We start from the raw sequence: 26,064 nt of genomic DNA, 5'->3' as shown, positions 1-26,064 counted from the left end.
ATCTGATTTCCAATGGCTCGGGAATATTGAATTATTTGAAACAGAAAATTATATAATATTAGAAACAAATCAAACGTTGGTATGATTAGGGCAACCTAATCACGTAAACTATTAATAGGAGACAATTAACAATCTAAATATCATGTAAATCTTATTTTGTCTGATAGTCAACTTATGTGAAACTGAAACATTGAATACAACAAAGATGCGGCATAACAAAAGGATTAGGTGTCTCATTTGGACTAACTAACATTGAGTTTATATGTAATTCATAATTTAGGTGCAGAGGAACCGCACTTGTGTCACAAAAGGATTAATGCTAATGCCATTGAGATTGATTGGAAGTCTGTTATAATTTGTGATTTTAGTCAAGGTTAAGTAAATTCTGTTCATTCGTAATCAAGAACCGATAAATGAGACGTCAAGTGAATTATTTTATACCATTTGAGCGTCACACTGATTGACCTTTCACATGAAAAAGATACTAATTGAAAAGTAAAAGTTTAAATATCAAAATTTGCCAGTTCAACTGTTGAACGGAATCAAGCTTTTCTGAATCTAACCTTCAAAACTTAAAATTTAATTTTCTTCTCACTCTGTGGTAACTTGATTGTGATTAAGGGAGAAAAGGCTAAATAAATATGACCTGATCAACTAAATTTAGTTTCATTATAATCAAATCTTTTGAATGATATTTTTGTATGAATTGAATAGTTAGAAAATCAGTTTCTATTGTTGAAACCTTTTTGTTTTTGTTTGGCCTTTCAATTTGTTTTGACTTGGTTTTTCATCTATTACTACAATCTATTGATGGATCTTCGGGTAAGTCAATTTAATATATCAAATGATTCGTGATTCACATTCGAAGACACAATTTTTATTCTTTCACATATTATCAGGTTAAATCACTTTTTATCCTAATCGCCATCTTCTTACTGGTCATTCCAAAGTCAACCGACGGAATCTTCTATCGCCATTACTACCGGTACCCATATTACAGCTATTATCCATATTATGGTTATTACAATAATCCAAGACTTTATGGACTCTATCGTTCCCCATATTATGGATATTATGGTTGACAAAGATCAAGTGGCCCTCATTTCGTGAAATTTTTAATCCAAAGGCTTGATAACCAATAATGAATAATGATCAATCATCTTAATTTAATAATTCATACAGCTCATAAAAACACGGTTCAAAAGATGCTTTTGTTACCTCTTCATATTGTTAACAAAACTGAAACTGTAAGTTCATAATTCACTTTTAATCACTGTCAATAAAACAATCTTTAAACATAAAATATAAAAAATTGTCTTTGTGTCTTACTTTCCGGTTGCAGACATCTTTGTATTTAAAAAGTTATAATTGTAATGATTTATCCAGTTTCTATCTTATCGAAGGTTTGATTGAACAAAACCCTGAAATGATTTCATTTGTTTGGATCAATGATTGAGATAATTTTAAGCTTATCCATGTGCAAATCATTTTATTTTCAGCTGATCTTTAAAAGATCAATAATGATAAATGCATTTTTTTCGTAATTTCATATCAGGATCAGTATTTTATTAATATACAGTAGAGTACTCCATAACTTGGTAGAATTTCGTGTTGGCGCCACCTATTGGATTAACAATTTCAGAACCATTTTTATCCAATTATTTAATTGTTTTAATCAAAATAGCTTGAAATTTAGCCAAAAAAGTTGAATTAGCGAGTCGACATTACATAAAAATGGTTTTCCTCCAGTATTAATCAGTTTATTCTTCTAATAACTAGAATGTCTTTTTTTCAATGCTGCTCTTCACTTTTGTAGAGATGCGAAAATGTTCTATTCTATTGAATAATCAAAATAATGAGTTTCTGACTTATTCCGATTTGTTTAACAAGAAATTTCTAATAATTCTAGTAAAGTTGACTCGCTAATTCAACCTTTTGTACTTGAATTTGAGTAATTTTGCTTAAAACAATTAGAAAATTCAATTAAATGGTCAAATCCAATAGGTGGCGCCAACACGAAATTCTACCAAGTTATGGAGTACTCTACTGTAATCTTAATTCCTCGAAATAACTGGAGGTGGAGATGCACTCAGAGGTTACTTTTTCCATTAAAATTAATGCAGAAAATCTTACAAAATTGAAGGTTGAAATAATTGTTAATACCGATCTTCATTTGATCTATTGATCTATTGGTCTATCAAAAGATCCCGTTCAATGGGAAGGCTTAACTGATGACAATGTTGACTTAATCACAGATTATCCAGTGGTCTGTACTGATACCCAGATAACCTTTAAGGTAATTGGGTGAGGGATTAAGATTACTTGTAAGATATTGCTATAAAAACAATTAAGGCCACTATTGGCTCGACCAGAGTCGAATCGTCTACTGTTAAGTGTTCATCGCTAGGATCAAAATCGACTCGATAGATTTACCAGTTCCATTTTTTGTAGAAGTTAAACAATCAAAACAAATCTGAAATGTCGGAAAAAATTAAATTTCTCCTTTTCTATTTAAATTTAATGAAATTTGATTTCTGTGTGGTCATTCTTGCCCTTGCTGGAATGATGCAAAGCATAGCTGTGACACAGTTGATGGAGGATAAAGTGTGCCTAAACCATCTTAAACTGGATGAACAATTTTGTTCAAATTTTACATCTTTTCCCGATTCAGATGGAACCCAGGCGATACTGCAAGCCACCAATACATTTAAAAACTGGCAATTCTTAATTGGCAGTATACCGTCTCTGGTCATGTCAGTTTTTGTTGGCTATTGGCTGGGAAATTATCCGAAATATTTCAAGCCATTCATTATTTTAGCCTTTTGTGGAGCCATTCTTCAAACTTCACTAACGCTGGTCAATCTGTTTGTATTCACTGCTCGTAAGTATCATATAAAGATATGAATTTCATCTCCTTCTGTCAGCATGTATTTGATTGGAGCTTCTTCCGAATCTTTTATCCATCAGCTTGGTGGGCTTTACTTTTTTCTGGTGTACCCTCTTCATTAAGTGGTGGTATATTTTTGGTATTCAGTGCTGTTTACACTTCTATTTCATGGGGTACTCCACCTCATCTGGTAATCGTACGCTTTTCCGTGATCGAGCTTTTTGTCAAAATTGGTGAGAATTGGATTAACTGTTGATCAATTTTGTTAGTAATCTTTACCATTCCATTTCTTCGTTTACAGCTATGCTTGGCTCTAGTTTTTTGGGTGGTCACATTCTTGCTCAAGACCCATGGATATCTGGTCAGCGTAAAAATTTTGCTGGGGTTTTTATAGTTGGTTTGTCATTGCACTTGTTTGGATTGATTTACACCATTTTGATGAAACCAGCATTTGTTTACGAAAAAAACGTTGAAAAGGAGAAAGCATCTTTCATTCAAGTCATCACCGATGTTTTCCGTATCTCTAGAGCTAAAGAGTGTGCCTTATTGTTTTTAAAGAAAAGACCAAATTCAGGTAGATTAAGATTGATTTTGTTGTTGACTTCAGGTGCAATTTGTAATGCGGCACTTGGCAGTGAAGACGGTATTGCCTATCAGTTTGCTCAACGTGTTTATGGACTCACAGAAGAAGCATATACGTCAATGTTGACACTTGTTTATATACCACCAACCATTGCAACCGTTATTGGGCCATCAATTTTGAAATTTTTAGGCTTATCTGATTCAAGCATTGCTATATTTGGATGTTTATCATTGGCGGCTTTTTTTGCCATCAGAGGAATTTTCTTGACCATTCGAGGTTACATTGCTGGATACGTTATTGGTTCATGTGGACGAATCTCCAGTGTAGCTATTCGTAGTCTCATAGTTTCTACAGTTGATTCAGCTGAATCGGCTCAAATTTTTACTCTATCAACAGCTCTTGAAACCTTCATTGGGTTAGGTGGTACTTTCTTGTTTACTTCAATATTTAGCTTGACAATAGCTCATCAACCTGGAGCTGTATTTCTTTTGGTAGCCACAATCATATTATATCCGCTTTTGGTAAGTTGTTGGATAAGATTTGGACAAAGAAAAGGCGACAAGGAGATAGATGAAAAAGCCAACGTTGAGGTCGCAATGCACAAAGGCGACAAGTTAGATGACAAAGCCAAAGTTGAGGTTGCAATGCAAAATGAGGAACAAAAATTATAATTTGTACAGTCACGTTAATGTCTGACAATCTTAAATCATTTGAAAATTGAAATGACTTTTGAAAATTTAAGATTGAAAAAAGTATATTTTGTCTTATACATATTTTGTATTTACATTGAAGATTTAAATATGAAAGCAATTAATTCTATAATATGATCTTTCACATGAAATACTAATTAAAAAAGTGAAAGTTTAAATATCAAAATGTAACAGTTCAACGGTTGAACGGAATCAAGCTTTTCTGAGTCTAACCTTCAAAACTTAAAATTTAATTTTCCTCTCACTCTGTGGTAACTTGATTGTGATTAAGGGAGAAAAGGCTAAATAAATATGACCTGATCAACTAAATTTAGTTTCATTATAATCAAATCTTTTGAATGATATTTATATATGAATTGAAAAGTTAGAAAATCAGTTTCTATTGTTGAAACCTTTTTGTTTTTGTTTGGACTTGGTTTTTCATCTATTACTACAATCTATTGATGGATCTTCGGGTAAGTCAATTTAATATATCAAATGATTCGTGATTCACATTCGAAGACACAATTTTTATTCTTTCCCATATTATCAGGTTAAATCACTTGTTATCCTAATCGCCATCTTCTTACTGGTCATTCCAAAGTCAACCGACGGAATCTTCTATCGCCATTACTACCGGTATCCATATTACAGCTATTATCCATATTATGGTTATTACAATAATCCAAGACTTTATGGACTCTATCGTTCCCCATATTATGGATACTATGGTTGAGAAAGATCAAGTGGCCCTTGTTTCGTGAAATCATCTATAAATTTTCTTTTAACTCAATTCAATATCAATGATTGATCGCCATTTTTCAGTAACTGATTCAAACGTCTCATAAAATCACGGATAGCGCAAAAGAAGTTTTTGTTATCTTTTTATATTAATAAAACTGAAACTGTAAGTTATTATTCATTCAATAAAACAAACTTAAAATATAAAAATTATGACTTTTGTCAATCGTTTTCAAATTTTTATAGTCTATGCTAAAAATTTAGCTAGAGTTAAATTTGTCTCGGTGATTAACTTGATAGAGTTAGATTGCTAAATGGTATAACCTGAAACTGTTGATTCAACTGCTTTATGATTTTTTTTTCAACTAAAGTTCTGTGAAAATAGTCTTCAGCTGTTAAATTCAAGGCATAAACTGTACAAATAGATTTTGTTTTCAATGTAATCTTGAAATGTTTTTCTTGTATTTAATTTATTAATTAGATTTTTCAATAGCTTGTTTAATTGTTAGAATGAATTTTTTTCTACCTTTTCGTTCATTATCGTCTGCAGTTTCTCCCAATTTAAAGGCAGGTCCAAGTGTTCGAAATCTTTTAGCATTATATGGTTTGGATGGTTCAATTATTAGTGCATCGGGACCAAGGAATGTCCTTCTTAAATCAGATGTGCTTACATATATCAATCAAAAACAACTGAAACCTCGAAAATTAGACGATTTATTGAGTGGAATCAGCAGTGGCGATGGAACCAGTACTCCTGCTAAAGTATACAAAAGTTTCCCTCGGCCTAGCGCGGCTAAATGGCAAGACATTGAAACCTCTGGGATGAGACGAACAATCGCAAAACGCTTAACATTATCTAAATCAAGTATACCTCATGGTTATATGACTAGTCAATGCTGTGTCGATAAATTAGCCCAGTTAAGGGTGTCTATGAAAAAGGAGGGACATGCAGTATCATTGAATGATATGATCATTAAAACATCAGCATTATCTTTAAAAAAAGTACCCCAAGTTAATGCAAGCTGGGACGAGTCTAATGGAGCTGTTAAATTGTTACCTACTGTTGATATTTCTATAGCTGTGGCCACTCCAACCGGATTGATTACTCCGATCATCAAAAATGCAGATAACCTTTCAGTTCAACAAATCAGTGAAAATGTAAAAGACTTAGCTGAAAGAGCTCGAGCTAGTAAATTAAAACCAGAAGAGTACCAAGGAGGAAGTTTTAGCATATCTAATTTAGGGATGTTTGGTATTACTCAATTTGTTGCTGTCATTAATCCCCCGCAATCGGCTATATTAGCTGTTGGAGCAATTAAACCTGGAGTTACTGAAGATGAAAGGGTTGTAAAAATGATGCATTTTACTCTTTCATTTGACGCCCGAGTTATTGACGAAGAGATAGCAGCTCGATTTTTAGCAAACCTGAAAGAAGTCATTGAAGAACCAACAATGGGCTTAATTTAATTACCGAGAAGAAGAAAGTTTTAATATTAATTTCTGTAATATATTAGCGAATATCTTTTCTCTTAATCCTGTTTATGATCTTTTCGTTGTTTTCTTTCTATTTTTCCCTTCTATTCAATATCATGTTAATTGAAAGCTCTCTTCTGTATTGGCGAGAGATTTAAACATTAGTTGTTTGATTTAGATTTATTAAATTGTTGTCTTTTATAAAGAATTGATAAATGAAACCGAAAAAAATCAAAATTGTTTCTCATTTAAATACCATTTACAAAAATTTCAGTTTCATCCAAAGTTAACTCTTCCAGTTCGTTGGTTCAATTGTGTCTCAATCCAAGGAACGTAATCGCTTACTTTAGTATAAATACCAGGAAAATCCTTAACTGCACACCGGCGACCGAATGAAATTATGCCTATTTGATAATGAACATCAACACCAATTTCCTCATTTGCTTTAAAAGTTAATGGACCACCCGAATCACCTTGGCAAGAATCCTTTTCCGCATTAGTGGTCCCAGCACAGAGTTGATCAGTTTTGATTCCTTGTGGAATGGATGGCGTGTTTAAACTGGAATAAGATTGATTACATTTTTGATGAGACAATATCTCTAATCGAGCTGATCTCAATTTACTGACAGCTCGTCCACCATAAGCTTGTCGTCCCCAACCAGCTACTTCAACTAATGTGAGGTTTGAATCATCTTGCGTTGAATCCTCCGTAAAACTGCTAACCTTAGGCCCAGGTAAACAAATTGGGATGATTGAATCTGTGAAATTTATTTTAGTAGATGTCATCAACAACGCAATATCAAAATAACTTTTAGAATCTCTGTAGTTTGGATGAACAACGACTCTTCGTATCGGAATTTTTGTCGTTTTATCCAATTCATTCGACCCCACTCCAACGTAGAGTTTATTTACTTGATTTAAAAGATGATTGACACAATGAGCAGCAGTTAAAATACATGAATCGGAAATAATGGTCCCACCACAGAAATGATCATATTGGTTATTCTGTTTGGTAAATAAAGCTGCCATCCAGGGCCAATCGGTAGATGATTTGACTTCATCTCCACCAACTACATAAATGTGAACTTGAAATTTTTTCGGAGGTTTAATACCACATTTGGCCTTTTCCTTCAATTGATTATTCAATGGTTTTGATGTAGTTAACTCAGTAGATTCTCTATCACCTCTGGATGAGACTAATGGACAGCAAATGATTGGAAAAAGACGATCCCATGAACAAATGGTCGGATGATTTCGTCGTAGGTGAAGGGAAATCCGCAATGTTGGACACGATGTAATGAGAGTACATTTCCCTTGGACTCCATTGCGAGTTATACAAAAATCATTTTCATTTCTTTCAATTGCAGGAAAAATTGCTTTAGAAAAAATAGAAAAATAAAATAACAATTTAACACTTTTTGAATAACAAATAGAAAACAATTCAACTACTTACTTCGACAAGAAATCAAAACTAGTTGGACCAAAAAATAAGACAAAAATTTTAACATGGTAACACGAAGGCAATAAATAGAAATATTGATAAAAATAAAATGTTTCCTCTTATTACGAAACAAGATGTTCTTGAAATATTGAGATAAACAGAAACAAGATTTTAGTATTTTTTGAATTTCTGCTTTAGTACGTCACATAATTGATTTTTGGAAAATATAAATATTTTGTTTTTCTTTTGATTTCTTTTCATGTATAAGTTTTACTCAGACGACGAAATTTTTAGTTAAATGATACATTAGAAGAGGTTGAACAAGACAAAAGAATATAACTTTTATGGTGCTTTGACGACCTCCTCCTTGGGTTGCTGGTGAGGTTTCAATGGCCATATGGATATTGCGAATAAGAAAATAACAAAGCGCTAAGCTACCATAAGCAAGTGAAATGTAATAACCCATAGAAGAAAAAGGTAAAGCAATGAGTAAGGCAGCTATCATAGGGACAAATTTGTAACCACTAAGTGATAATACGTGGAAAAATCCGAAAGCAGACATGAGATTGAAAGAATATAAGATTATCATAGTAGCAAGAACTTCAAAAATTAACCAGGCCAAGGCTGAGCTAGCTTGAATTCCAAGTTGCTCGGGGGAGAAGCGATCATTAACACCGAGCAAATAACCAGCAACCAAAATGTATGTAACAAACGCCATCCAAGGAATGTATAAATCAGGCGCATTTAGATCATCTCTTGGAGCAATTTGCTCGTCATTACGATATTTAAGTGACCAATCCTGAACAAAAAGAAGGAAATGTTTGAAAAAATATAGACAACATTGAAAATTGATCATGAAATGCAGAACGAATGAGTAATCTAGCCTGTCAATAAGAGCCGGTAATAACAAATTAAACAACTTTACCTTATGTGTGAAAGGGAAAAATATTAAAAGTATCTTCTTTAAAACATATCCAGTATCAACAGCAAAATAGTATTTTAGCTAGTGAGGGGAAAAAAATTAAAATTTTGTGGTCAATTTCAAGAAAAATAGGTGAAAATTAAAATTGACAACGTCAAGAAAGAAAAACAAATAATGAAAAGAAATGTCATCACAGTTTTGTGAACACATAAAACAGAGAGGTTAAACTTACATTATTACCGACCCAGGTTTTACTTTTAGATACAAGATTGTCCGAATATTGGGAAACTTGATCTTGAAATATTTGAGCCATATGATTACCTAATTGTTGATTTAAGAAAGATTGATCTCCAGGGAAGCCATAGTTCATTGGGAAACCCATCTGAGATGGATAATTTGGATTAGGTCCCATTGGCATGGGGCCGGGCATATAATTAGGATCACGATTCATAATTTAAGCAACTTTAAGGGTTTAATTATAAGAAAAGAAAATTGAAAAACATAAATAGTAATAACAAAAATTATAATAAAACGATAAAAACTAGAGAGAAAATTAAATAAATTGAAAATGAATTGTGTGAGTTTTGATGACAATACATGAGTCTGCCAACAACAGTAACCAATAACAAACAGCTTATCAGTGGCGCGCCAATTTGAATTAAAATTTCAATTTTTTTATCAAAATCAGATATTAATTGGAAATTGGCAATCAAATCAATATTATCGATTAACAACCAATTCGGAATATGATAATCATATACTAGTCATGGAAAAGATTGATAGCGTCATTCTTTAGGCATTGAAATATAGATTTTGCATATTTTCTGTCGCTTGAACAAAATCTCAATTAAACTTGTTGGCCTTCAAAACATGATCAGTTCAATTCATTTGTATATTACTGATACATTCAAGATATAGAAAGACTATTCGTAATCAACAAATTGATTACAGGCAATGAAAAAAAAGCAACACGAACGCAAAAAAAGATGTTGGAGGATAAAAAAGATTGTAACCTGAAAATTGATGGTAAAAACGATAAATCGATAGAGAAATGAAATTTTGAGACAAAAATGATTGAATAAACAAAAATTGAATTGTATTACAATTATATTTGTTTTGATGAAACTTTGATAAACAGTGAGAAAAGGCTGATTAATAATGACAGCATAATCAAGTCAAACCAACTAGTCAAATAGTCTTTTCTTGCTCTCTTTTATTTCATTTTCACAATCATTTTTTGTTCAAGTAATAGATACATGATGATGGTGGTGTAATTGGTGTCGGTGGTGATGATGACGATCAAATTTGACGATTTATCGTCCTGTTTATAAATTAATGTCTGATTAACGCCTATTTTACCATCTTTTTCCTCTCCCTTCATCATCCTTTATCATCATACCAGTCATTTTTCCCTCTCTTTCACCCAACCAGCTTGTATCTTTTTCCTTTCACCTTATACTGTTGTTACCTCTTTTTCAACCATCATGTTTATTTTGTTTTAGCCAGTTTTTAACCAGAAAAATATGGCTCTTCTTTACCATTGTTTCATTTATTGTAAACTTATACCTATCATCATCTAAATTATCATTGTATTGTTAATTGTGTCCCTTTTTATCATGATTAAAGGTAAGATAATGTTGCTGTGAATGAACAGAATATTGTTGTCGAAATGAGGCAAATTTAGGGAATGTTATCTCATTACATTTCAATTAATCCTTTCAATATTTATTCAACTCACTACCTGTTGTCAAATTATTGGTAAATTAGCGTAAAATGACATGCGAATAACACCAATATAACCATATGATTCCATGAGACTTCCATTACCCGGTAAATGATATTTTGTGTTAAGAAAATTTGTATTTTGTACTGAGCTCAAAATTACAACCTTAGAAAGTTTAATCTGAAATGTTGATGCCTATGAATTGAACGAGACTATTCTCCTATCATTAATCTTGTTTAATCTGAAAATCAAAAATTGAAGGAAATATCAGATTCACAACAAACGCTAATTAATAAGTGTGAAAGAAGCTCTTTCCAGAATACAAATCTTCTGCCATCAAGTACCATCCACACCATCTATAGTAAATTAAGTGTCTATTATGGTTTTTATGTGTTTTCTTGGCCAGTGTTCATTTTTAAGTTCAGCTTAATGAATTGTCTTCATTTTACCTTCGTAAGTAATTAAGACTTAGATTTTACCTTTTGTTTAGAAATTATGGAACATCCCCTGAATTTGTCTCTCAAACAACTGTGAGTTGCATTACCAACTCGTTTTCACTTTTGAATCTATTTACTGCAATACACACTGTATTGTTTTCATGTCTTTTTTTCATCTTTTTGATCATTTTCTTTTTTAGATTAATGGATTGCTTAATTAACATCATAATTGTGTCATTATTTCCCCCACCATCATCTTTATCCCTTTCACCGTATTTATCGCTTGGCGAAGAGTGTTGATCTCGTGTTTATTTATTTTGCTACTATCAACCATAGCGGTCGGTTGACACAAACAAATGGACATTAAACCAGTTGTAACATGTAATTAATCAATCCAATTTCTAATTATTCACCAAAAATATCTTTGTTAATGAATAATAATTTTCATTCGTTTCTTTTTTTATCTTTAGATTATGCAAACAATACAAATGTGCCAGAAAAATTGAGGGATAAAATTGTCACTAATTTGCCAGAAGAATGCATTGAATGGCAAAGGTTGGTTTTTGTTGTTTTCATTTAGGAAGAAAATGTTACTAATACTAACTCTTTTAATATTTTAATTTCATCACTTTTCTCCCTGGTTTCTGAATTGACATTGGTAAATGGTTGGTTAATTGAAATAATCTACATCAAACAACAGGTCGTATGGGCGGTCTACAAAAAAGGTTTATTTGGAAGTGAATTTTGTGCCATTCCAAGACACTTTTCTCAAGGAAAACAGTTCTTCAGAAGGAAAGCAAAGTCTTCTTGGGCGATGTCTACTCCATACCTATTGGTTTGAATGTTCCGATGTTGATGTGTACAAAACTCAGATCCGTGAGGATGTAATCTCTTGGATGAATCGGCTTCGTGAATTCGACATCTGGGACTGGTTAATCGTAGTTGTTGATTCAAGTGAGAAAAAGAAGAGCAATAAAACTAAGTTACTTCCTCGTAGTACTGTTGCCGACAAAGTTCGTAGTGATTTTCCTTCATCAGTTAAAGATGCTGCCGATCGTTGTGTTTCTCTTGTTAATCCGGTAAAGAATGAAACATCGGCTGGTGATAGTTATGAGTTTTTCTTGGACCGTTTACGTCTGGTTTTACTGAAATCATACTCAAAGCATTTGACTCGATATGAAGATTTTGTTCGTGCTCAGAGAGAACGACGTAACTCTAAATCATGGGATTTTTTCACTTTTTTCATTCTACAAGAAGAGATGGCTTTTGCATTTGAAATGCTTAGCCTTTATGAAGATGCATTAGTTCAATATGATGAACTGGATGCTCTTTTTAGTCAATTTGTGATTAATAGTCATGTCATTCAACCACCCGATTGGTTGAAAGTACTAATTGAAAGATGCCATTCTTGGGGAGGATTAACTTTATCCAAAAGTATATCAACCCAATTAAGAGAGAAAATACGTGATTCTACTGCAAGTCTTCTCGAACTTAGGAATTACTTATTTTCCCGTCAATGCGAGCTTCTCCTTATGCAACATAAACCATGGGAATTATCAACTAGAGCTTTACCATTTCTTCATAATTGTGTCAACGAATTAAACATTTTAGAGGTGAGTTTAATTCTGTTCATTGCATTTTATATTCATAATTAACCGTGAAATCAAATGATTAACCATTTATCCCTAACCGCATTGTTCTGTGACTTCATTTTAGAGTATCTATCTCTCTCCAGAACAATAAAGCTTATAAATATTATTATTATCATCTGATCAACATTTCATGATACCATTTCAATTGTTTATTTTCACTCTTACCTTTACAGATAAATTTACCTTGCGGAGCTGTCGCCTGTTGGGTATTTCTGAGTGCGTTAGAAATCTTACAAAAATGCGAAAGATATAATGATTCATCGCAAATGCAAATATATTCTCGTTATACAATCGGTTTATGGGCTTACGCACGTCGAAAGGTATAAATGTATAAAATTGAATAGTTGACAGTTATTAACGGTTTTGGTCAATTTTTTCACAGCTCGAAGAGTTGGGAACTCTTTGTGGTTTAATGCCAGGTATGAATCATGATTCCGAATGTATACATAAAGTCGTTGGCTTAATCGCTGGAATGGGCAATGATCCTTATGCAGGTATGGTTGAGCTTTAAATTTTTTACTCTTATGAATCGATTTATCTAACCAATTTTTTCTCTGATCCAATTTCTAGATGAAAAGCTTACAAGTCCAAGTCCACAAACTACTTTGAAAGAAGCCTTATCAAAACCTGAGGCCTTTTCAAAAGCTTACCTCGAAGTATCAGAGTTAACCATCAGTACTTACAAACATATCGGGAGATTTAGATCTGGTCGCTTAGTCGGGCGTGAATTAGCCTTTTTTTACATGTAAGTTAAAAATTTGTTTTATAAAGCAATTACAAGCAAGCTTCTCATTTTCAAAGTAATCATTTAATTCTATCAATGTATTATTCAAGGGATTTTAATTTAATGATCTCCTTAACAGTACATTTTGTTTGAATTGTGCATGTACTTGTATAAATCACACAGAAAACCCAACAAGTTAATTTTAATCCAATTTTGTGCAATTATGCCAATTGTTTCAATTTTCAAATGTCCTATTCAAATCTTAATTTACATTGAAGTCATTGATTGATCATCATTTAATTTTGTTTCCTTTTCTTTTTGCTAGGAAAATGAATAAGCATCAGCAATCAATTCCGTTTTTACTCGATTTGGAGAAAGTTTTTGCCGAAGATCGCTGGACAGTATTACTTGCTGATACAAGGAAAAACATTCTTGATTGTTTTATTGTTTTAAATGATTGTAAAAAAGTTGTACAATATGCTCTACTTCTAGCATCGAGTCAAAACTTGGAAATGTCTGAACGCTCAAAATATTTAATCATAGCCAAAGATAATATCCCATCTTTAACTAAAGATGATCCTTTAATTATTTCAATGGAAGAAATGTTCCCTATTGGTTCAATTACAATGAAAAGTCAAGGTGTTTTTGTGACCAATGCAAAGCTCGAATTAATTCTCAACTTGGAAAGTAATTTAATGGAAAAAATTAGTTTCGCTTCTATTTGTGTCTACCTTTCATACGAACCCTTCTCACCTCAAGCCCGTGCCCGTTCACAGGATAAACAAGTTGCTGCCAAAAATTCACTCCTCTGTCCACATCCATTTTCAACTATAAATAGGAAGAATTTTCGAGTTCGACCTAAATTTGAAACTTATCATAATACTTTTAATTCAGAAATTGAGATTGGTATTCGATGTTGTAATTTGAATCAAATTTTCAAACGTTCAGTTGAACCATCTAACGGACCTTCAACCATGGAACCCTGTAAATCAACAATGAATCACTCTTTTGTCTCCTCGAACATTGACATTGCTCCAGGCTCAAATGAATTAATATTAACATTTGAGCCAATTGACTCAGGTTGTTACTCAGTTGAAGGAATCAAGTTAACATGGAAAGACGAATTAATATCATTCACTCATCAACCTTTAACTGCTCACCTATGCTTCACTGTGATATCTGAAGAACCTAGTCTTAAATTAATTGATAAAGATGGAAATGATAATGTTAGCAATTTAGAGATAATTTCTGGTCCACCTCAACACATTACTCTGCGACTTAATAGTGGAAGCTACTCATTTCAACCAGGGGCAACAATTACGTTGAAATCATCCACTGACCTGTTCATGAGGCTAATCCAAGATGAAAGTAAACAAGAAGAAGAATCAGCCAAACATACAAATTACTCGCCACTCGAAGTGATGGATAACAATGATACAAATAATTTAGCCAACTTTTCTAACTCAATCGACATCAACTTTAAATCCTCACTTGATCCATTTCAAAACCATGATATTCCCCTGATAATAGTCAGTAAATTTGCTCATCAACGAGGGCCCAGTGGTACAGAGCATAATATTACACTTTCATATCCTGATAATAAAACGGAGGCTATTAAATCAATTAGTAGAATCTTACATCTAACTCCGCCATTTATGTCAACTGCTAAATTACATATTCTGGTTGAACGTAAATTCCTTGAAATTAATATCCGAGCTGTTTCCAAGCAGCGTTTTGAACTTTTTGATGCCAACCTAGTTGCCAATGAAATTGAGAAAGAGAGAAACGATGAATTCCTCTTTAAATCATTCAATTCGCCCAGGCGAATGATTTTATACAAAGATCAAACTGTTCACTATTTATGGGAAATATTTTCTAAGGAATCAAATACATTATCTAAATTATTATTCTCCTTAAAGTACAATACAATCAATGAACAATTTTCTACAAACCCATTGGCTTACCATTCATATGATTGTGATTTTACCATAAAATCAATCAAACCAACAGTTGAATAGCAAGCATCACTAAACCAAGCAAGCCACCAACCAAAATTTGAATCTTTTTCAGCAAAAAAAGTCTCTAAATGCTGTCCGGAATCATCAAAAGAAACAAAAGCAGATAAACTCAGTATTGAATTGAAGCTATCCATTTTCGCTTTTTTTCTTCAACTCTTTTTTTTACTCTAATCATGTTACATATTTTTTAGTTGCTTTCCTTTGGAAGCATAAACATCGTTGATTATTATTATATCATATTATATTATATAAATTATTGCTTTTAAATATTTATCAATATCAGCCTCCCTTGATATCTACATTCATTAAAATGGATTACATCAATATTTATATTTTTTCATTCTAATTTCAGAAAACAAGAGATAATATCATTAAGAAAAGACGACTTTTGTTGATTTACTTTTCCACATTTTAATGATCCCAATGCAAGTCAAAAAGTAGATCAGTTTAAATTATTTTCAGCTTAAAACCATGAAACAGAGCATTAAATGTATTTTTATGTCTTTATTATGCATATCCATTATTAACATTATTGTTGTCCTCCGAAAGTTCTAGTTTTAATCCTAGATTGTGAGCTTATTAAACCATGGAATCAACATCATTTTGTTCCTATTTCAAGGTAACATTCAATTGTTAAGGGTAACAACAAAAATCAAAATATATTAAGAATTGATATTTCACCAATCAATCATTAGGAAGGTAAAAAAATCATTATCCTAAAAAACTGTAATGTTATCATTCAATAGCTAAATAAACTCCATCATCTTTTCGTCGACTCATTGATTAATTGTCAAAGGTTTTCCTCTTTTCTTTCAATCGTTAATTAATTGTGTTAATTGTGATATAATATGAAGCAAGGAGAGCATAAATAATTAAGGGAAAAAGGGCGAAATGTTGAAAGGTAAAAATGAAAGGTTAATCATTTAAACAATCTCATCTTTACAATTATTCCAGCGATCAACAATCTTGCATTTTAATTGAAAATATTCGTGACCATTAATCAAAGGTAGAAATTTAAATTACACGGTAACTTGTTAGTTATAATATAATTTGAAATCTAACATGATTAAGGTGGAAAAATATCACCATTTATTTAATGTTTATTGGGATTTTAGTCAACTGTTGCTCCTACATTTCAGCTTTGCGCCATTATTAACCCAATAAAATATTAACAATCAACGGAATCGATTGGTAGCAAATCTAGTTCATTACAGTTTGTGACTCTTTCACTTGCAAATAAGAGTCATCATTTAAAATGAGCTTATTGAATGAAGTTCACCTGAAGAGATGACAAAAAAACCGATGAAGACGAGGGAAGATTGAAATGAGAGAAAAGAAAGAAAATATATGATAAACTAGATTTTTCGAATCGATTTATACAACATAATGAAATTTGACGTCAGGTTAAACTTTTCTTTCACATATCATGAGAAGAAAGTAAATCAGTCAATAATTTTCTGTTGAAAGACATTTTAATTAGTTTAGTGATAAGTTGAACCATCAAAATTGAAATAAATCACAATAACTTTCAGATTGTTTCCACATTAACGCAAAAATGTTTCTATTGTGATTGTAGTAACTGCTAGTCTGTGACAGTAAGTCACAATTGTGAGAATCTAATCACAAGTTTGGAAACAACTCGATTAATTGGACTCCTATTTTTTCAACTTGTAGTCGTGCACAGTTTATCGTTTTATAATTGTTTCTTTTTGTATTCAAATTATTAAAATGCCGATGATTGAAAGCAAACAAAGGTCTGAAATTATTCCCAAGTCGATCTGGTATACACTTGTTCCTCTTTTCTTAGCCTTTGGTTTAGTTTATGGACAACAAGGATCATTAACACCGTGTAGTTGTGATCAATCTAACGCCTTATGCTTTGGATTACCCACGATTTGTTTATCTGATGATTCAGTTGATTGCCAATTGATGGTAAAAATGAGACGAACTAACTCATCACCGCAAGCATTGAATGTTATATTGTGCAGCGATATGACAAGATATGGCTCATGGTATGGCTTTGCGATATCAGAAGATCCTTGGATGGGCGAGGATTTCGTTGTGCACTGTAATGTCCACCAAAATTCAACACTTTCGATAGGTGAAGGAATGACTACTGGCCATTCTGGTTTTATTCCAGTACCTCCTGGATCATTTATTGAGAACACAACAGGTGTAGGACCATCTTTATCATTGAATGATAATAAATTAACATGTTCCTGGGATCAACGTATTGTTGGTGGAGCCCGAGGTAGATCATATGATTTAACTGATAAAAAATACCATTTGTTACTTGCAATTGGTCGGTTAACTCGAAATGGTTTAGTGGAATACCATGGACAAGAACGTGGTTCATCACCAGATCAGATAGATTTACTTTCTACTGGTTTGGTTCTTGGAAAGCCTTCCCCGGCAAACTGGTTAATCAAAATGCATGCCTTTTTCATGATATTTGCTTGGATAACTATGATCAGTGTCTCGCTCACTTTGGCCCGTGGTTACCGTGATAGTTGGGAGTATGTGAAACTCTTTGATTTATCCGTTTGGTTATTCACCCATCGCCTATTGAATCTGATTGCTTTGGCTTCAGCACTTCTTGGATTGCTATTCATCATGATCCACGTTGGAGGCTTCAGAACTTGCATGTCAGCTCACATAATAGCTGGCCTAATAGCCAACGGTCTAATGATTATGCAGTGTGTTGCAGGCTTAGCCAGACCCAGAACACATGGAACTCTAATTCGTAAGATTTTCAACATTGGCCATGCTCTTGGAGGACACATTGCTTACATTGCTGCGCTTATTGCTCTCTTCAAAGCTGCTGACCAGTTACCCAGTTTTCGTTTAGGCGCTGTTTACCAATGGTTGGTTTTTATATTCATTATAGTCCACTTTATAACACAGGTAGTAGCCCAGTCAAGTCAAATGTTGATCAAGTCACTAAATGCTGTCCAAGACGTTAATACGCCAACCACCAACGGCGTTGAAACTATCAAAACAACAGAGACGCCACAGGAAACAGAAAATCGCTATACAATGACCTACGATTATATTAAAGATAAAATTGATCGGTTTAAATGGAATATAATATTATTTTATGTACCATTCGTAATCATAATGACAATAGCTATTTACATAAGTGCCATTGTAACCGCTGAATGGTACGACTAATGTTAAACAAAAGAGTTAACCCTTCTTACCCAAAATATTTAAAACTGCAATCAAGCAATCACCATTTTAAACAAAACACTGAAACATAATAAAATCAAATAAAATTCTTTAATCAAATTAAAACAATTATTTAACGAAAACACTTGATAAATAAAACTCAATTAACAAACACCGTTACCAAACATTTAAAACCCTTAAACAGTTAACTTTTAAACCAATAGATGCCTCTAGAAGTGAGCAAAATCAATGAGTTATTTTAATACAAACTGTAACAGCAAACAAACGGAACAAGAAAAAAAGATAAAAATATACAAAACTAAGGGAGTTTGACTGAGTTATATAAGAGTGACTCCAAAGGAGTTTCAAAGATTTTTATCAATCTTTTCATCCATCAGAATACCTTGATTCCCAGACAATGGAATAACAAGTTTACCTTTTGTTTCAATGACAATCAAATTAAACCAAAGTGTAATGTTTACCAAGTGACAAGTTTAACCACCAACCTAACCGACAGCAAACCCAATAACAATAATGACTAAACGCTGGCTTTTCCGTCAATATATTACTCTTAAACGATTCCGGTGTTTCAAAGAGTTAATGTTGTGCTTTTTCTTAATGACATGCATGTTTCTATTGTCAATAGTTATCCTTGATTCATCTTCACATTTAATCTTCTCAAAAGGTAAGTACATTTCACTCAAAAAACAGCCAACACTCACCGAGTCCACACTTAACATCTGTAAAGATTGAAACACTCACAATAACATGATAGTCAAATTGACTGTCAGGGAAAAGCCAAATTGTTCATTAGTCTGATCTTGTGCTTTCAAGTTTAAACACTCTTTGTCAAGATTTGTTTTACCATCGTTGACCAGTTTTTCCCGACAAACGGTATTGTGATAACTTGATAATTTTTGGGTTTTTTTACTTCAATTTAGGTTCAATTTGGATGCCATCAAAATGATTATTGAAAAAAGTCAAAATTCACTTGAATAACTTGTACTTCCATTAACAGTTGTCAAACAGCATCAAGTCAACACCAAATGTTGATTTCATTTGACAGCAACAACTGTTAACCTTTCAGTTTTTCATTCTGTTCAAAAAAACCATTCAACAGTCAACTTCAAATCAATTTAATCAACCTTTATAAGATGTGATTCAATATTTCCCAAGTAAAGTCTGGTAGAAAAAAAATATTCAAAGTTACAATGTTCAACCCTTGGAGTTGCAATTCTGGTAATAAGTTGCTTTTGTTCACTCACTCCTTCCCTGTAACCTCAATGATTGATTAGGAGCAACTTTAATCATGATTAATAAACATGATAATCAAAGTGAAACGCAAAATGTTTTACAATAATCTCAACCGAGACAAAAAAGTATATCTTTTTCGCTATTTTTTACATCATTTCTCCTTTTTTTCCTCCTCATTTTATTCATCCTTCATCATCTTACAATAATATTTAGACTTGTTTTCCCATCATCTTTAAAGTCCAAAAGGATATAAAGCTAATCACAAAGAAAAGTCTCCAAGAGTGAATTTTTTCCATCATTTCTCATCTTGAAGGCATCTTTCAAATCCATGATATTTTCAACAATTGTCTGAAACTGACCAAAATGATGGTCAAAGCAAAAGTAAATGTAAAACTTTCAAATGAATCCACCAATCGGATCAATAAGAATCACTAAATCGATTGAATACTAAGATATCATTTCCAAAGTATTGCCATTGATTGAAAGATCACAATATCGGAATGACAAGCAAAACTGGTAAACTGAATCTAATTAAAGTTGCAACAATTTGAAGAGCAACAAGAGACTTTAACTGTTCAAATCATATTTCAGGATCAACATTTGATGCTAATTTGGTCATGATTAGTCTTGATTAGTTGGCATCAGTGGTGAAAATGTTAACATTGGATAGACTTATCGAGTGTTTCCAAATCAATAAAATGTTAATGTTTTGTTTTGTTTTTTTTTGGGTATTTTGATTTTGTTGTACTCTGTTGGGCCTTTTCTTGTTTCCCTTCTTCTAGTTAATAAAATCAATAAAATATCATTAATATAATGAGTAGTTAATGATGATATTCAAGTTAATTATTAAAGATTGAGTCAAAGTTAATAGCATAATGTTGTTATCAAGATATCGAGATAAGTCGATGAGTTTAAAAAACCTTCAACTTGCCTCGTTTTTTTGCTCTCAATTTTTGATTGAGATTAAAGTTAATGGTATTATTGGGTTGATTGTGATGAATTGATGACTTTTAATGGTAACTTTTAATGACTGGTTTAATGACGAGTTTTAACGATGAGTTTAACGATGAAACCCTTTAGCAATTGAAGACAACTTTTGTCAACTCTTTTGTGGTCAAAAGTACAAAGTCAAAGGTTGAATTCATTTTTGGGTTAAAAACCAGATGAAGACTGGATAAAGTTAATTGGATTGTAAGACTAGAGTCAAAACTTTTTTGTCTAAAATACTCGAGCTTCCAACCTGATTACCTTTAGCCTGGTAAGATGTTCAACTTCACTTTGGTCATTACCTTTTTTTGAAGATCATTTAATTTAATTATATTTCCATTGAGGATTAGGTAAAAGAGGATGATGGGAAAGGATGAAAAATGTACAAGGTGAAGAGAAGGAGAAAAAAATTGAGATTGAATTGATGATAAAATAATACATTAGAGTGAATAAAATTACGACAAATTACAATATAAGAGTTGAAAAGATTCAAGTTAATCTAATGTTCATCGTTTTGAAACCAGATAATATCCATTGTAATGATTCTTGTATTGCTCTCAACAATTTTGTCCAGAAATGTTTACAATTTTAGTCTCTTAGCTTCTTAGGTTTTGGCGTTGTTGTTGATCATGTTTACATTGGATAATGTTGATGAACATGGAAAAGGTAGAAAAGGAGAAAATGTGAACAAGAACAAAAAATGATCAACTTATAATTCTTAATGAAACATGATGATGATAATCAATGCCTTAGGGTGATTCAATCAGCAATCTACCAGAATCTATTTGTTAGCAACAATTGAATAACTAAATCATCTTTCACCAGTAAACAGGGTTGAACAAACAAAATGGGAAAATTAGTTCAACTAAACAACCGATTTAAGGTTATCAAAGACTTCAAGGTTTAACTGAAAAGGTTGAAAATTGTTCAAACTTTGGCTCAAATTGAAATGTTCAGATTTTGGATCCTCGTTTGCTGCCAATGAGAATGTCAGAAACTAGAACTGTACACTCAGAGTATCTTCGAACCAACTTATTCCGATGTAAACTCCAGAATGTGAGATGTGCTCAGAATAGCGAAAAAAGCGAAACTATAATAAAATGAAGATCACAAAGCATTTAGTGTTAGGATAAAGCAACATCTTATTCAGCATTTCGAAGCAGTTCCAAGTGAAACTAGTAAAATGATGGACAAAATTTAAACTTTCCTGTTGATTAAAGTTTGAAATGTGATTATTTCTGGAACACTGAGATTCTACAAATTCATTTGAGGCAACAGTAATTGAACTTGCATAAGTAATGTGTTGTTGAGCAAATAATCTTGACAAACCTTGTCTTACCTTAACTCAAAGGCAGAACACAATTAATCAAAAAATAAACTTGTTAGTCCAATAAATAATGACTTTTCTGAACATTTGTGATTCCTAATAAGCTTTTGATCAATGAATTCGAGTTTCATTTTTTTCTTTTCAACTTTGAACTCTTTTCTCAAAGCTTCCAACAGTTTTGAAAACTTTTAAAATGCCTTCTCATTATTTGCTGAGAGTTCAATTGTATTGAGATTTTAGTTTGTATTTAGAGTTGACAATTGAATGCTAATAATCATCAAGATTAATCTGATGTAAGTTGCTGTTTATAAGATGAAAAACATCTTTTCTTGAACATCAAACAATGCTTGTTATTTCCATGAGATATCAACAGTTCAAGTTTATTGTAATGAACCTGTTTTTGACCTGAATAGATTGTAATAATTTGTACATTGTTGATGAGGTAAACCAAGTACGAGTAGAAAAGTTGAAATGATTTTGAGATCATTAAAGATGCCCATTGACTACAATCGTTCTTTGTGTGTGTGTTTCAGATCAATTGGCCAAAAGTGTCACTTGTAATGATCATGTTCACTGATTAACAAGCTAATCCAATCATGAATCCAATCCTTTTGAGGTTTTTGTTCATTGATTGACTCACAAGAAATATCATCTTCATCTAATACTATTAATACTTGACTCATTTAACGTTTCCTTACCTTTTAAAGCCAAGACAAGAGTATAAAAAGTAGCAGAAGCATAAACCAGAAAACGATTACTTCCAAGTTGAACCTCATGATAATGATCATAATCATTACAATGACTATCATCATTCTTTTCATGATAATCATGAAGAGGGCAAAAAATGTTTCAAGAGAAAAGAAAAGAAGAGAAGAGAAAAAAAATGTTTCATTCATTTTAATAACTCTCTTCATTACCAAATTGGCCAACAATTGTTAACACTTCTGGTTTTAACTGTAAAATGAAACGCAAAGAAAGCTCATGAGAAGAGCATGAGAAAGGTCAATATTCAATGTTTAACTGAACCAAGTTGGGACGTGATGGATAGTCTGATTATGCAGTCAATTGTGATTCATTTAACATGATGATGCTCAAACACGTATTCAGCATTATCGAATGGAAAGACAACATTTTCACTCCCAGTCACTTAAATGAACCTGAATAGGAAAATAAAGAGAAGAAGAGAAACAAAAAGATAAATTTCTGTCTTTTCTTTTTTCCTTTACCACAGTCTTGAAATTACTATTCCAAGGGTGTTGCTCAGAGTGTATTTACTCATCCCATGAAAGAGCAGGTGAACAACATGAGTGAACCAGAGAACTACAAAATTTATCCCAAAACCAACATTGAATTTTCCATTTTCAATGAAATTGAAACTTTACCAAACATCATCAACAATTCAAATGATTTATCAACATGAAAAGGTAAAAATGCGATTCTTTTTCTTCGTTTTCTGATGAACATTTGTTTCCATGAAAAGACAGAAAGAAAAAGAAACACAGAATATCGATAAATGGGATAAAATGAGATAAACAATGAATTTGATTTAACTTCATGTTGGCTTTTTGCGTGCAAATTTCCAATCATTTCATGATGACTTTGAAACTCATTTCATTACAATTTTTGTTTATTATAACATTTATGGGTTGAGATGTTATCAAAAAGAGTTTACAATCAAGAGAAAAGTAAAAAACAAATAAAGTGAAACTGATCGTTACAATTATGATTATTGTTATTGAGGCACAATTTCATGTCAATAGACTTTAGCTTTTCCCTGGGTTTTCACCCTGAAATGGTTTCTTCTTGCGGTTAATTTAATTGTCATCTTTTCCATTTCCATACAATGGATCAACAGTTGTAATCACGTTTAAGCCTTGACAGCAAACACAAACTAATCAAGACACAAAACGGTTAAATAAGCACAAAACAGTGAACAATTTGGCTGTTCAGTTTAATATTGCTGGATAATCAGCAGTGAGTGTTAAATGGCTAAATTGTAATGTTGATTGCAAGTAAACTATTTTCATCATTGAGCCTTTTCTGGCCTTGTTTTTTTCTTCCTCATTTCAGGTCATCATGAGTTAAATCATCAAACGGATAACTCACTTGGGACAAGTTATCATTATGTTACTCACGAGTCTTGGCTCAGTTTTGGTTCATCTTCATCAATGGGTTCAAGTGAAACATCATTAAACCCACTAACCAATGGTAACACCGCTTATATCAATGACAAATCTTCTTCTTCTTCCTCCTCATCACTATTGTCACCATCATTTTGGTCTTCCTCGTCATCTTCAACTTCCCAACTAGTCAAGCCCAACTATGCCAATTCAACCTTCAATTTGGGCGTTAAAATGTTTCAACCAAAAATTTACTCACTTCTCAAAAAGGTAACAATCAAATCATTTTTTTTACAGTAAAATTTACGACTCTTGCTGAAAATAAAATATTTTGCTGAAACTTAAATCTACAAAAATGAATATTTTTTTGGTTAAAAAGATTGATTTGAGAATATCGATTGATCAAAAATAATGAATTGAAAGTATCCTGGAGAAACCCAAAATATGAGTAAAATCAGTGGTGGAGTTTTCGAAAGAACGTAATTATGATAATTACTATCAATTCGTCATTAACACTGACTTTGACGAGCGATCGTCTCGCCTAATGTCGTTAGCTAGAATACCGGGCGTTTGCAGTCATAACTCACGAACGATTAACGCTACAGGCCTCAGATTCGAACCATGGGCTTCCGCTGACTGAAGAACCACAAGTTCGAACGCTCAAGGTCATTCAAGGTCACTTCGTTATTCGACCTTAACTGACATTTGAAGGTCATTTTCTGAGAGTGCAAAATTTTTCAGATCAGTTAGGGTTGGTGACACATTCATTACTCATGCTGGCCAAAGATATTAGTGTTTCCATATCGTTCAGTTAAGCAATTGTTTTTAAGACAAATCTTTTGTTTCCAACGGTGTTAGATTTCACCTTGTAACAAACATCAACCAATCTGAAAAATTATCGGAACTTCTGCTTTTCATTGACAAGTAATGGAGGGCAGTTAATACTTCAGCTTACATGCAAGTCCAAACAAAAAAGCATGAACTTCCAATCCAAAAATAGATTGCAAATAAATTCGACATTTTTGTTAATATTTTGATTTATTTTTTGGTATTGTTGATGTTTATACAATTGTTTTGCTCCATTAAAAATGTTTTCCTTCTAATCCCAATTATCCCATGAAGATTTATTCGTTATCATTGTAATGGGACAAAAAATGTTGGAATCACAATTAGCATTATAATGGTTACTCTTTTTTACCCTGCAACTCATTAGCCATTAAATGACCTTTACAACCTCTTCTTTTGATGGTATACAATTAACATCATTCAACTATTATGAAGCCATTAATTTATTAATAGTGAATATTCAATTTGTTTAGAAGTTAATCAGTTGCTTCATGGTTCCATTCAGTTGAACTTGAGATTCATGTGAGGCAAAAGTACAAAATGAATCTTGTAAAATGAACATTGCAATGTTCATTGAACACAAGCGTCAGTCATTTGATTGTTTTACCCTTTCAAATTTAATTAGATTACCAAATGTGACTGGTAAAAGTTGAGTATCAAATGGCAAGCCAGTCTAAACAATTTGATGAACACTTTCAATGTTTACCCTGAAAAAAATCAATAAACTTGTTATAATTCAAGTATCAAATGTAATAACATTAATAGCTGGTCAAATTGTTAAATATCAAAATGATTTACCTGATGAAAATGTGTAACTGTTTTTATTTGCTTCATTCACATTACCCTGATATCGATTCAACCTGTCATTAACCATGAAATTCAGTTTCCTTTTGTTTCCCTGTTAACCTTCACTTATCTCATGTACCATCATAGTGATAGAGCAATTTAAAAATGTCATTATTCAATACCTTTTCTGAATATTAAGCTCTTATTAGCAATCCCTTTATCGACTATTGATTTTGTCTTTCAGCTGATCTCGAATAATGTTCAATTTGTTAATCTTATAAGTTTG

General features: G+C 32.3%; 7 protein-coding genes across 10 annotated transcripts in view; 5 read left to right on the top strand and 2 right to left on the bottom strand.

Annotated features, from left to right (window-relative positions):
• The first annotated feature begins 2,182 nt into the window (after positions 1-2,182).
• Positions 2,183-4,143, top strand: LOC107365052 (uncharacterized). The gene is made up of 3 exons (XM_015932518.3): positions 2,183-2,881; positions 2,968-3,120; positions 3,189-4,143. The coding sequence occupies exons 1-3, from the start codon at positions 2,479-2,481 to the stop codon at positions 4,139-4,141; spliced, it is 1,509 nt and encodes a 502-aa protein (XP_015788004.2). The 5' UTR covers positions 2,183-2,478; the 3' UTR covers positions 4,142-4,143.
• A 1,160-nt stretch (positions 4,144-5,303) lies between these two features.
• LOC107364902 (pyruvate dehydrogenase protein X component, mitochondrial) lies at positions 5,304-6,581 on the top strand. Its single transcript, XM_015932348.3, has one exon. The coding sequence runs from the start codon at positions 5,411-5,413 to the stop codon at positions 6,365-6,367; it is 957 nt and encodes a 318-aa protein (XP_015787834.2). The 5' UTR covers positions 5,304-5,410; the 3' UTR covers positions 6,368-6,581.
• LOC107364901 (clotting factor B) lies at positions 6,535-7,903 on the bottom strand. The gene is made up of 2 exons (XM_015932347.3): positions 7,827-7,903; positions 6,535-7,749 (listed from the first exon to the last, which is right to left on the bottom strand). The coding sequence occupies exons 1-2, from the start codon at positions 7,879-7,881 to the stop codon at positions 6,650-6,652; spliced, it is 1,155 nt and encodes a 384-aa protein (XP_015787833.1). The 5' UTR covers positions 7,882-7,903; the 3' UTR covers positions 6,535-6,649.
• A 10-nt stretch (positions 7,904-7,913) lies between these two features.
• Yif1 (Yip1d-interacting factor 1) lies at positions 7,914-9,284 on the bottom strand. The gene is made up of 3 exons (XM_015932349.3): positions 8,969-9,284; positions 8,740-8,817; positions 7,914-8,613 (listed from the first exon to the last, which is right to left on the bottom strand). The coding sequence occupies exons 1-3, from the start codon at positions 9,185-9,187 to the stop codon at positions 8,089-8,091; spliced, it is 822 nt and encodes a 273-aa protein (XP_015787835.2). The 5' UTR covers positions 9,188-9,284; the 3' UTR covers positions 7,914-8,088.
• Positions 9,285-9,788: 504 nt separating this feature from the next.
• Positions 9,789-15,616, top strand: SIDL (SIDL trafficking protein particle complex subunit 10). 3 transcript variants are annotated; one of them, XM_015932344.3, is made up of 8 exons: positions 9,789-10,362; positions 11,097-11,277; positions 11,367-11,451; positions 11,597-12,509; positions 12,722-12,868; positions 12,931-13,042; positions 13,119-13,293; positions 13,598-15,616. In XM_015932344.3, the coding sequence occupies exons 2-8, from the start codon at positions 11,253-11,255 to the stop codon at positions 15,288-15,290; spliced, it is 3,150 nt and encodes a 1,049-aa protein (XP_015787830.1). In that variant the 5' UTR covers positions 9,789-10,362; positions 11,097-11,252; the 3' UTR covers positions 15,291-15,616. The 3 variants fall into 3 exon arrangements, with proteins under 3 accessions (XP_015787830.1, XP_089124952.1, XP_089124951.1); XM_089268826.1 differs by lacking the exon at positions 9,789-10,362 and adding an exon at positions 10,454-10,912; XM_089268825.1 differs by lacking the exon at positions 9,789-10,362 and having other exon boundaries at positions 10,963-11,277.
• Positions 15,617-16,484: 868 nt separating this feature from the next.
• LOC107365053 (ferric reductase 1-like) lies at positions 16,485-18,542 on the top strand. Its single transcript, XM_015932519.3, has one exon. It carries the CDS (start codon positions 17,019-17,021, stop codon positions 18,459-18,461), a length of 1,443 nt encoding a protein of 480 aa, XP_015788005.2. The 5' UTR covers positions 16,485-17,018; the 3' UTR covers positions 18,462-18,542.
• A 188-nt stretch (positions 18,543-18,730) lies between these two features.
• Positions 18,731-26,064, top strand: part of LOC107364974 (uncharacterized) — a 37,553-nt gene continuing 30,219 nt past the window's right edge. Inside the window, exons 1-2 of one of the 2 annotated variants that reach the window (XM_089268824.1) lie at positions 18,731-19,143; positions 24,097-24,416. In XM_089268824.1, the coding sequence (XP_089124950.1) occupies positions 18,993-19,143; positions 24,097-24,416 (471 nt within the window). In that variant the 5' untranslated portion in view covers positions 18,731-18,992. The remainder of the gene's footprint in view (positions 19,144-24,096; positions 24,417-26,064) is intronic. The other variant, XM_089268823.1, reaches the window with a different exon arrangement.

This window comes from Tetranychus urticae, chromosome 3 (assembly GCF_039701765.1).
Source record: "Tetranychus urticae isolate SD_2017Ah chromosome 3, NJAU_TeUrti_SD_1.0, whole genome shotgun sequence".
Taxonomy (NCBI): domain Eukaryota; kingdom Metazoa; phylum Arthropoda; class Arachnida; order Trombidiformes; family Tetranychidae; genus Tetranychus; species Tetranychus urticae.
The sequence above is the reverse complement of the archived record's forward strand: the minus strand, read 5'-3'. Positions and strand labels throughout refer to the sequence as shown.

Bases quoted from the DNA above. Each gene is read 5' to 3' on its own strand.
- LOC107364901 (XM_015932347.3), bottom strand. From the start codon at position 7,881: ATGTTAAAATTTTTGTCTTATTTTTTGGTCCAACTAGTTTTGATTTCT. The intron at 7,750-7,826 runs GTAAGTAGTTGA...TTTTTTCTAAAG, and splicing joins AGTTTTGATTTCTTGTCGAA to CAATTTTTCCTGCAATTGAA.
- LOC107365052 (XM_015932518.3), top strand. From the start codon at position 2,479: ATGTCGGAAAAAATTAAATTTCTCCTTTTCTATTTAAATTTAATGAAA. The intron at 2,882-2,967 runs GTAAGTATCATA...TTTATCCATCAG, and splicing joins TCTGTTTGTATTCACTGCTC to CTTGGTGGGCTTTACTTTTT. The intron at 3,121-3,188 runs GTGAGAATTGGA...CTTCGTTTACAG, and splicing joins CGAGCTTTTTGTCAAAATTG to CTATGCTTGGCTCTAGTTTT.
- LOC107364902 (XM_015932348.3), top strand. From the start codon at position 5,411: ATGAATTTTTTTCTACCTTTTCGTTCATTATCGTCTGCAGTTTCTCCC.
- Yif1 (XM_015932349.3), bottom strand. From the start codon at position 9,187: ATGAATCGTGATCCTAATTATATGCCCGGCCCCATGCCAATGGGACCT. The intron at 8,818-8,968 runs GTAAGTTTAACC...TCCCCTCACTAG, and splicing joins AAACCTGGGTCGGTAATAAT to CTAAAATACTATTTTGCTGT. The intron at 8,614-8,739 runs GTAAAGTTGTTT...CTTTTTGTTCAG, and splicing joins TTTTCCCTTTCACACATAAG to GATTGGTCACTTAAATATCG.
- SIDL (XM_015932344.3), top strand. From the start codon at position 11,253: ATGGACATTAAACCAGTTGTAACAT. The intron at 11,278-11,366 runs GTAATTAATCAA...TTTTATCTTTAG, and splicing joins CATTAAACCAGTTGTAACAT to ATTATGCAAACAATACAAAT. The intron at 11,452-11,596 runs GTTGGTTTTTGT...ATCAAACAACAG, and splicing joins GAATGCATTGAATGGCAAAG to GTCGTATGGGCGGTCTACAA.
- LOC107365053 (XM_015932519.3), top strand. From the start codon at position 17,019: ATGCCGATGATTGAAAGCAAACAAAGGTCTGAAATTATTCCCAAGTCG.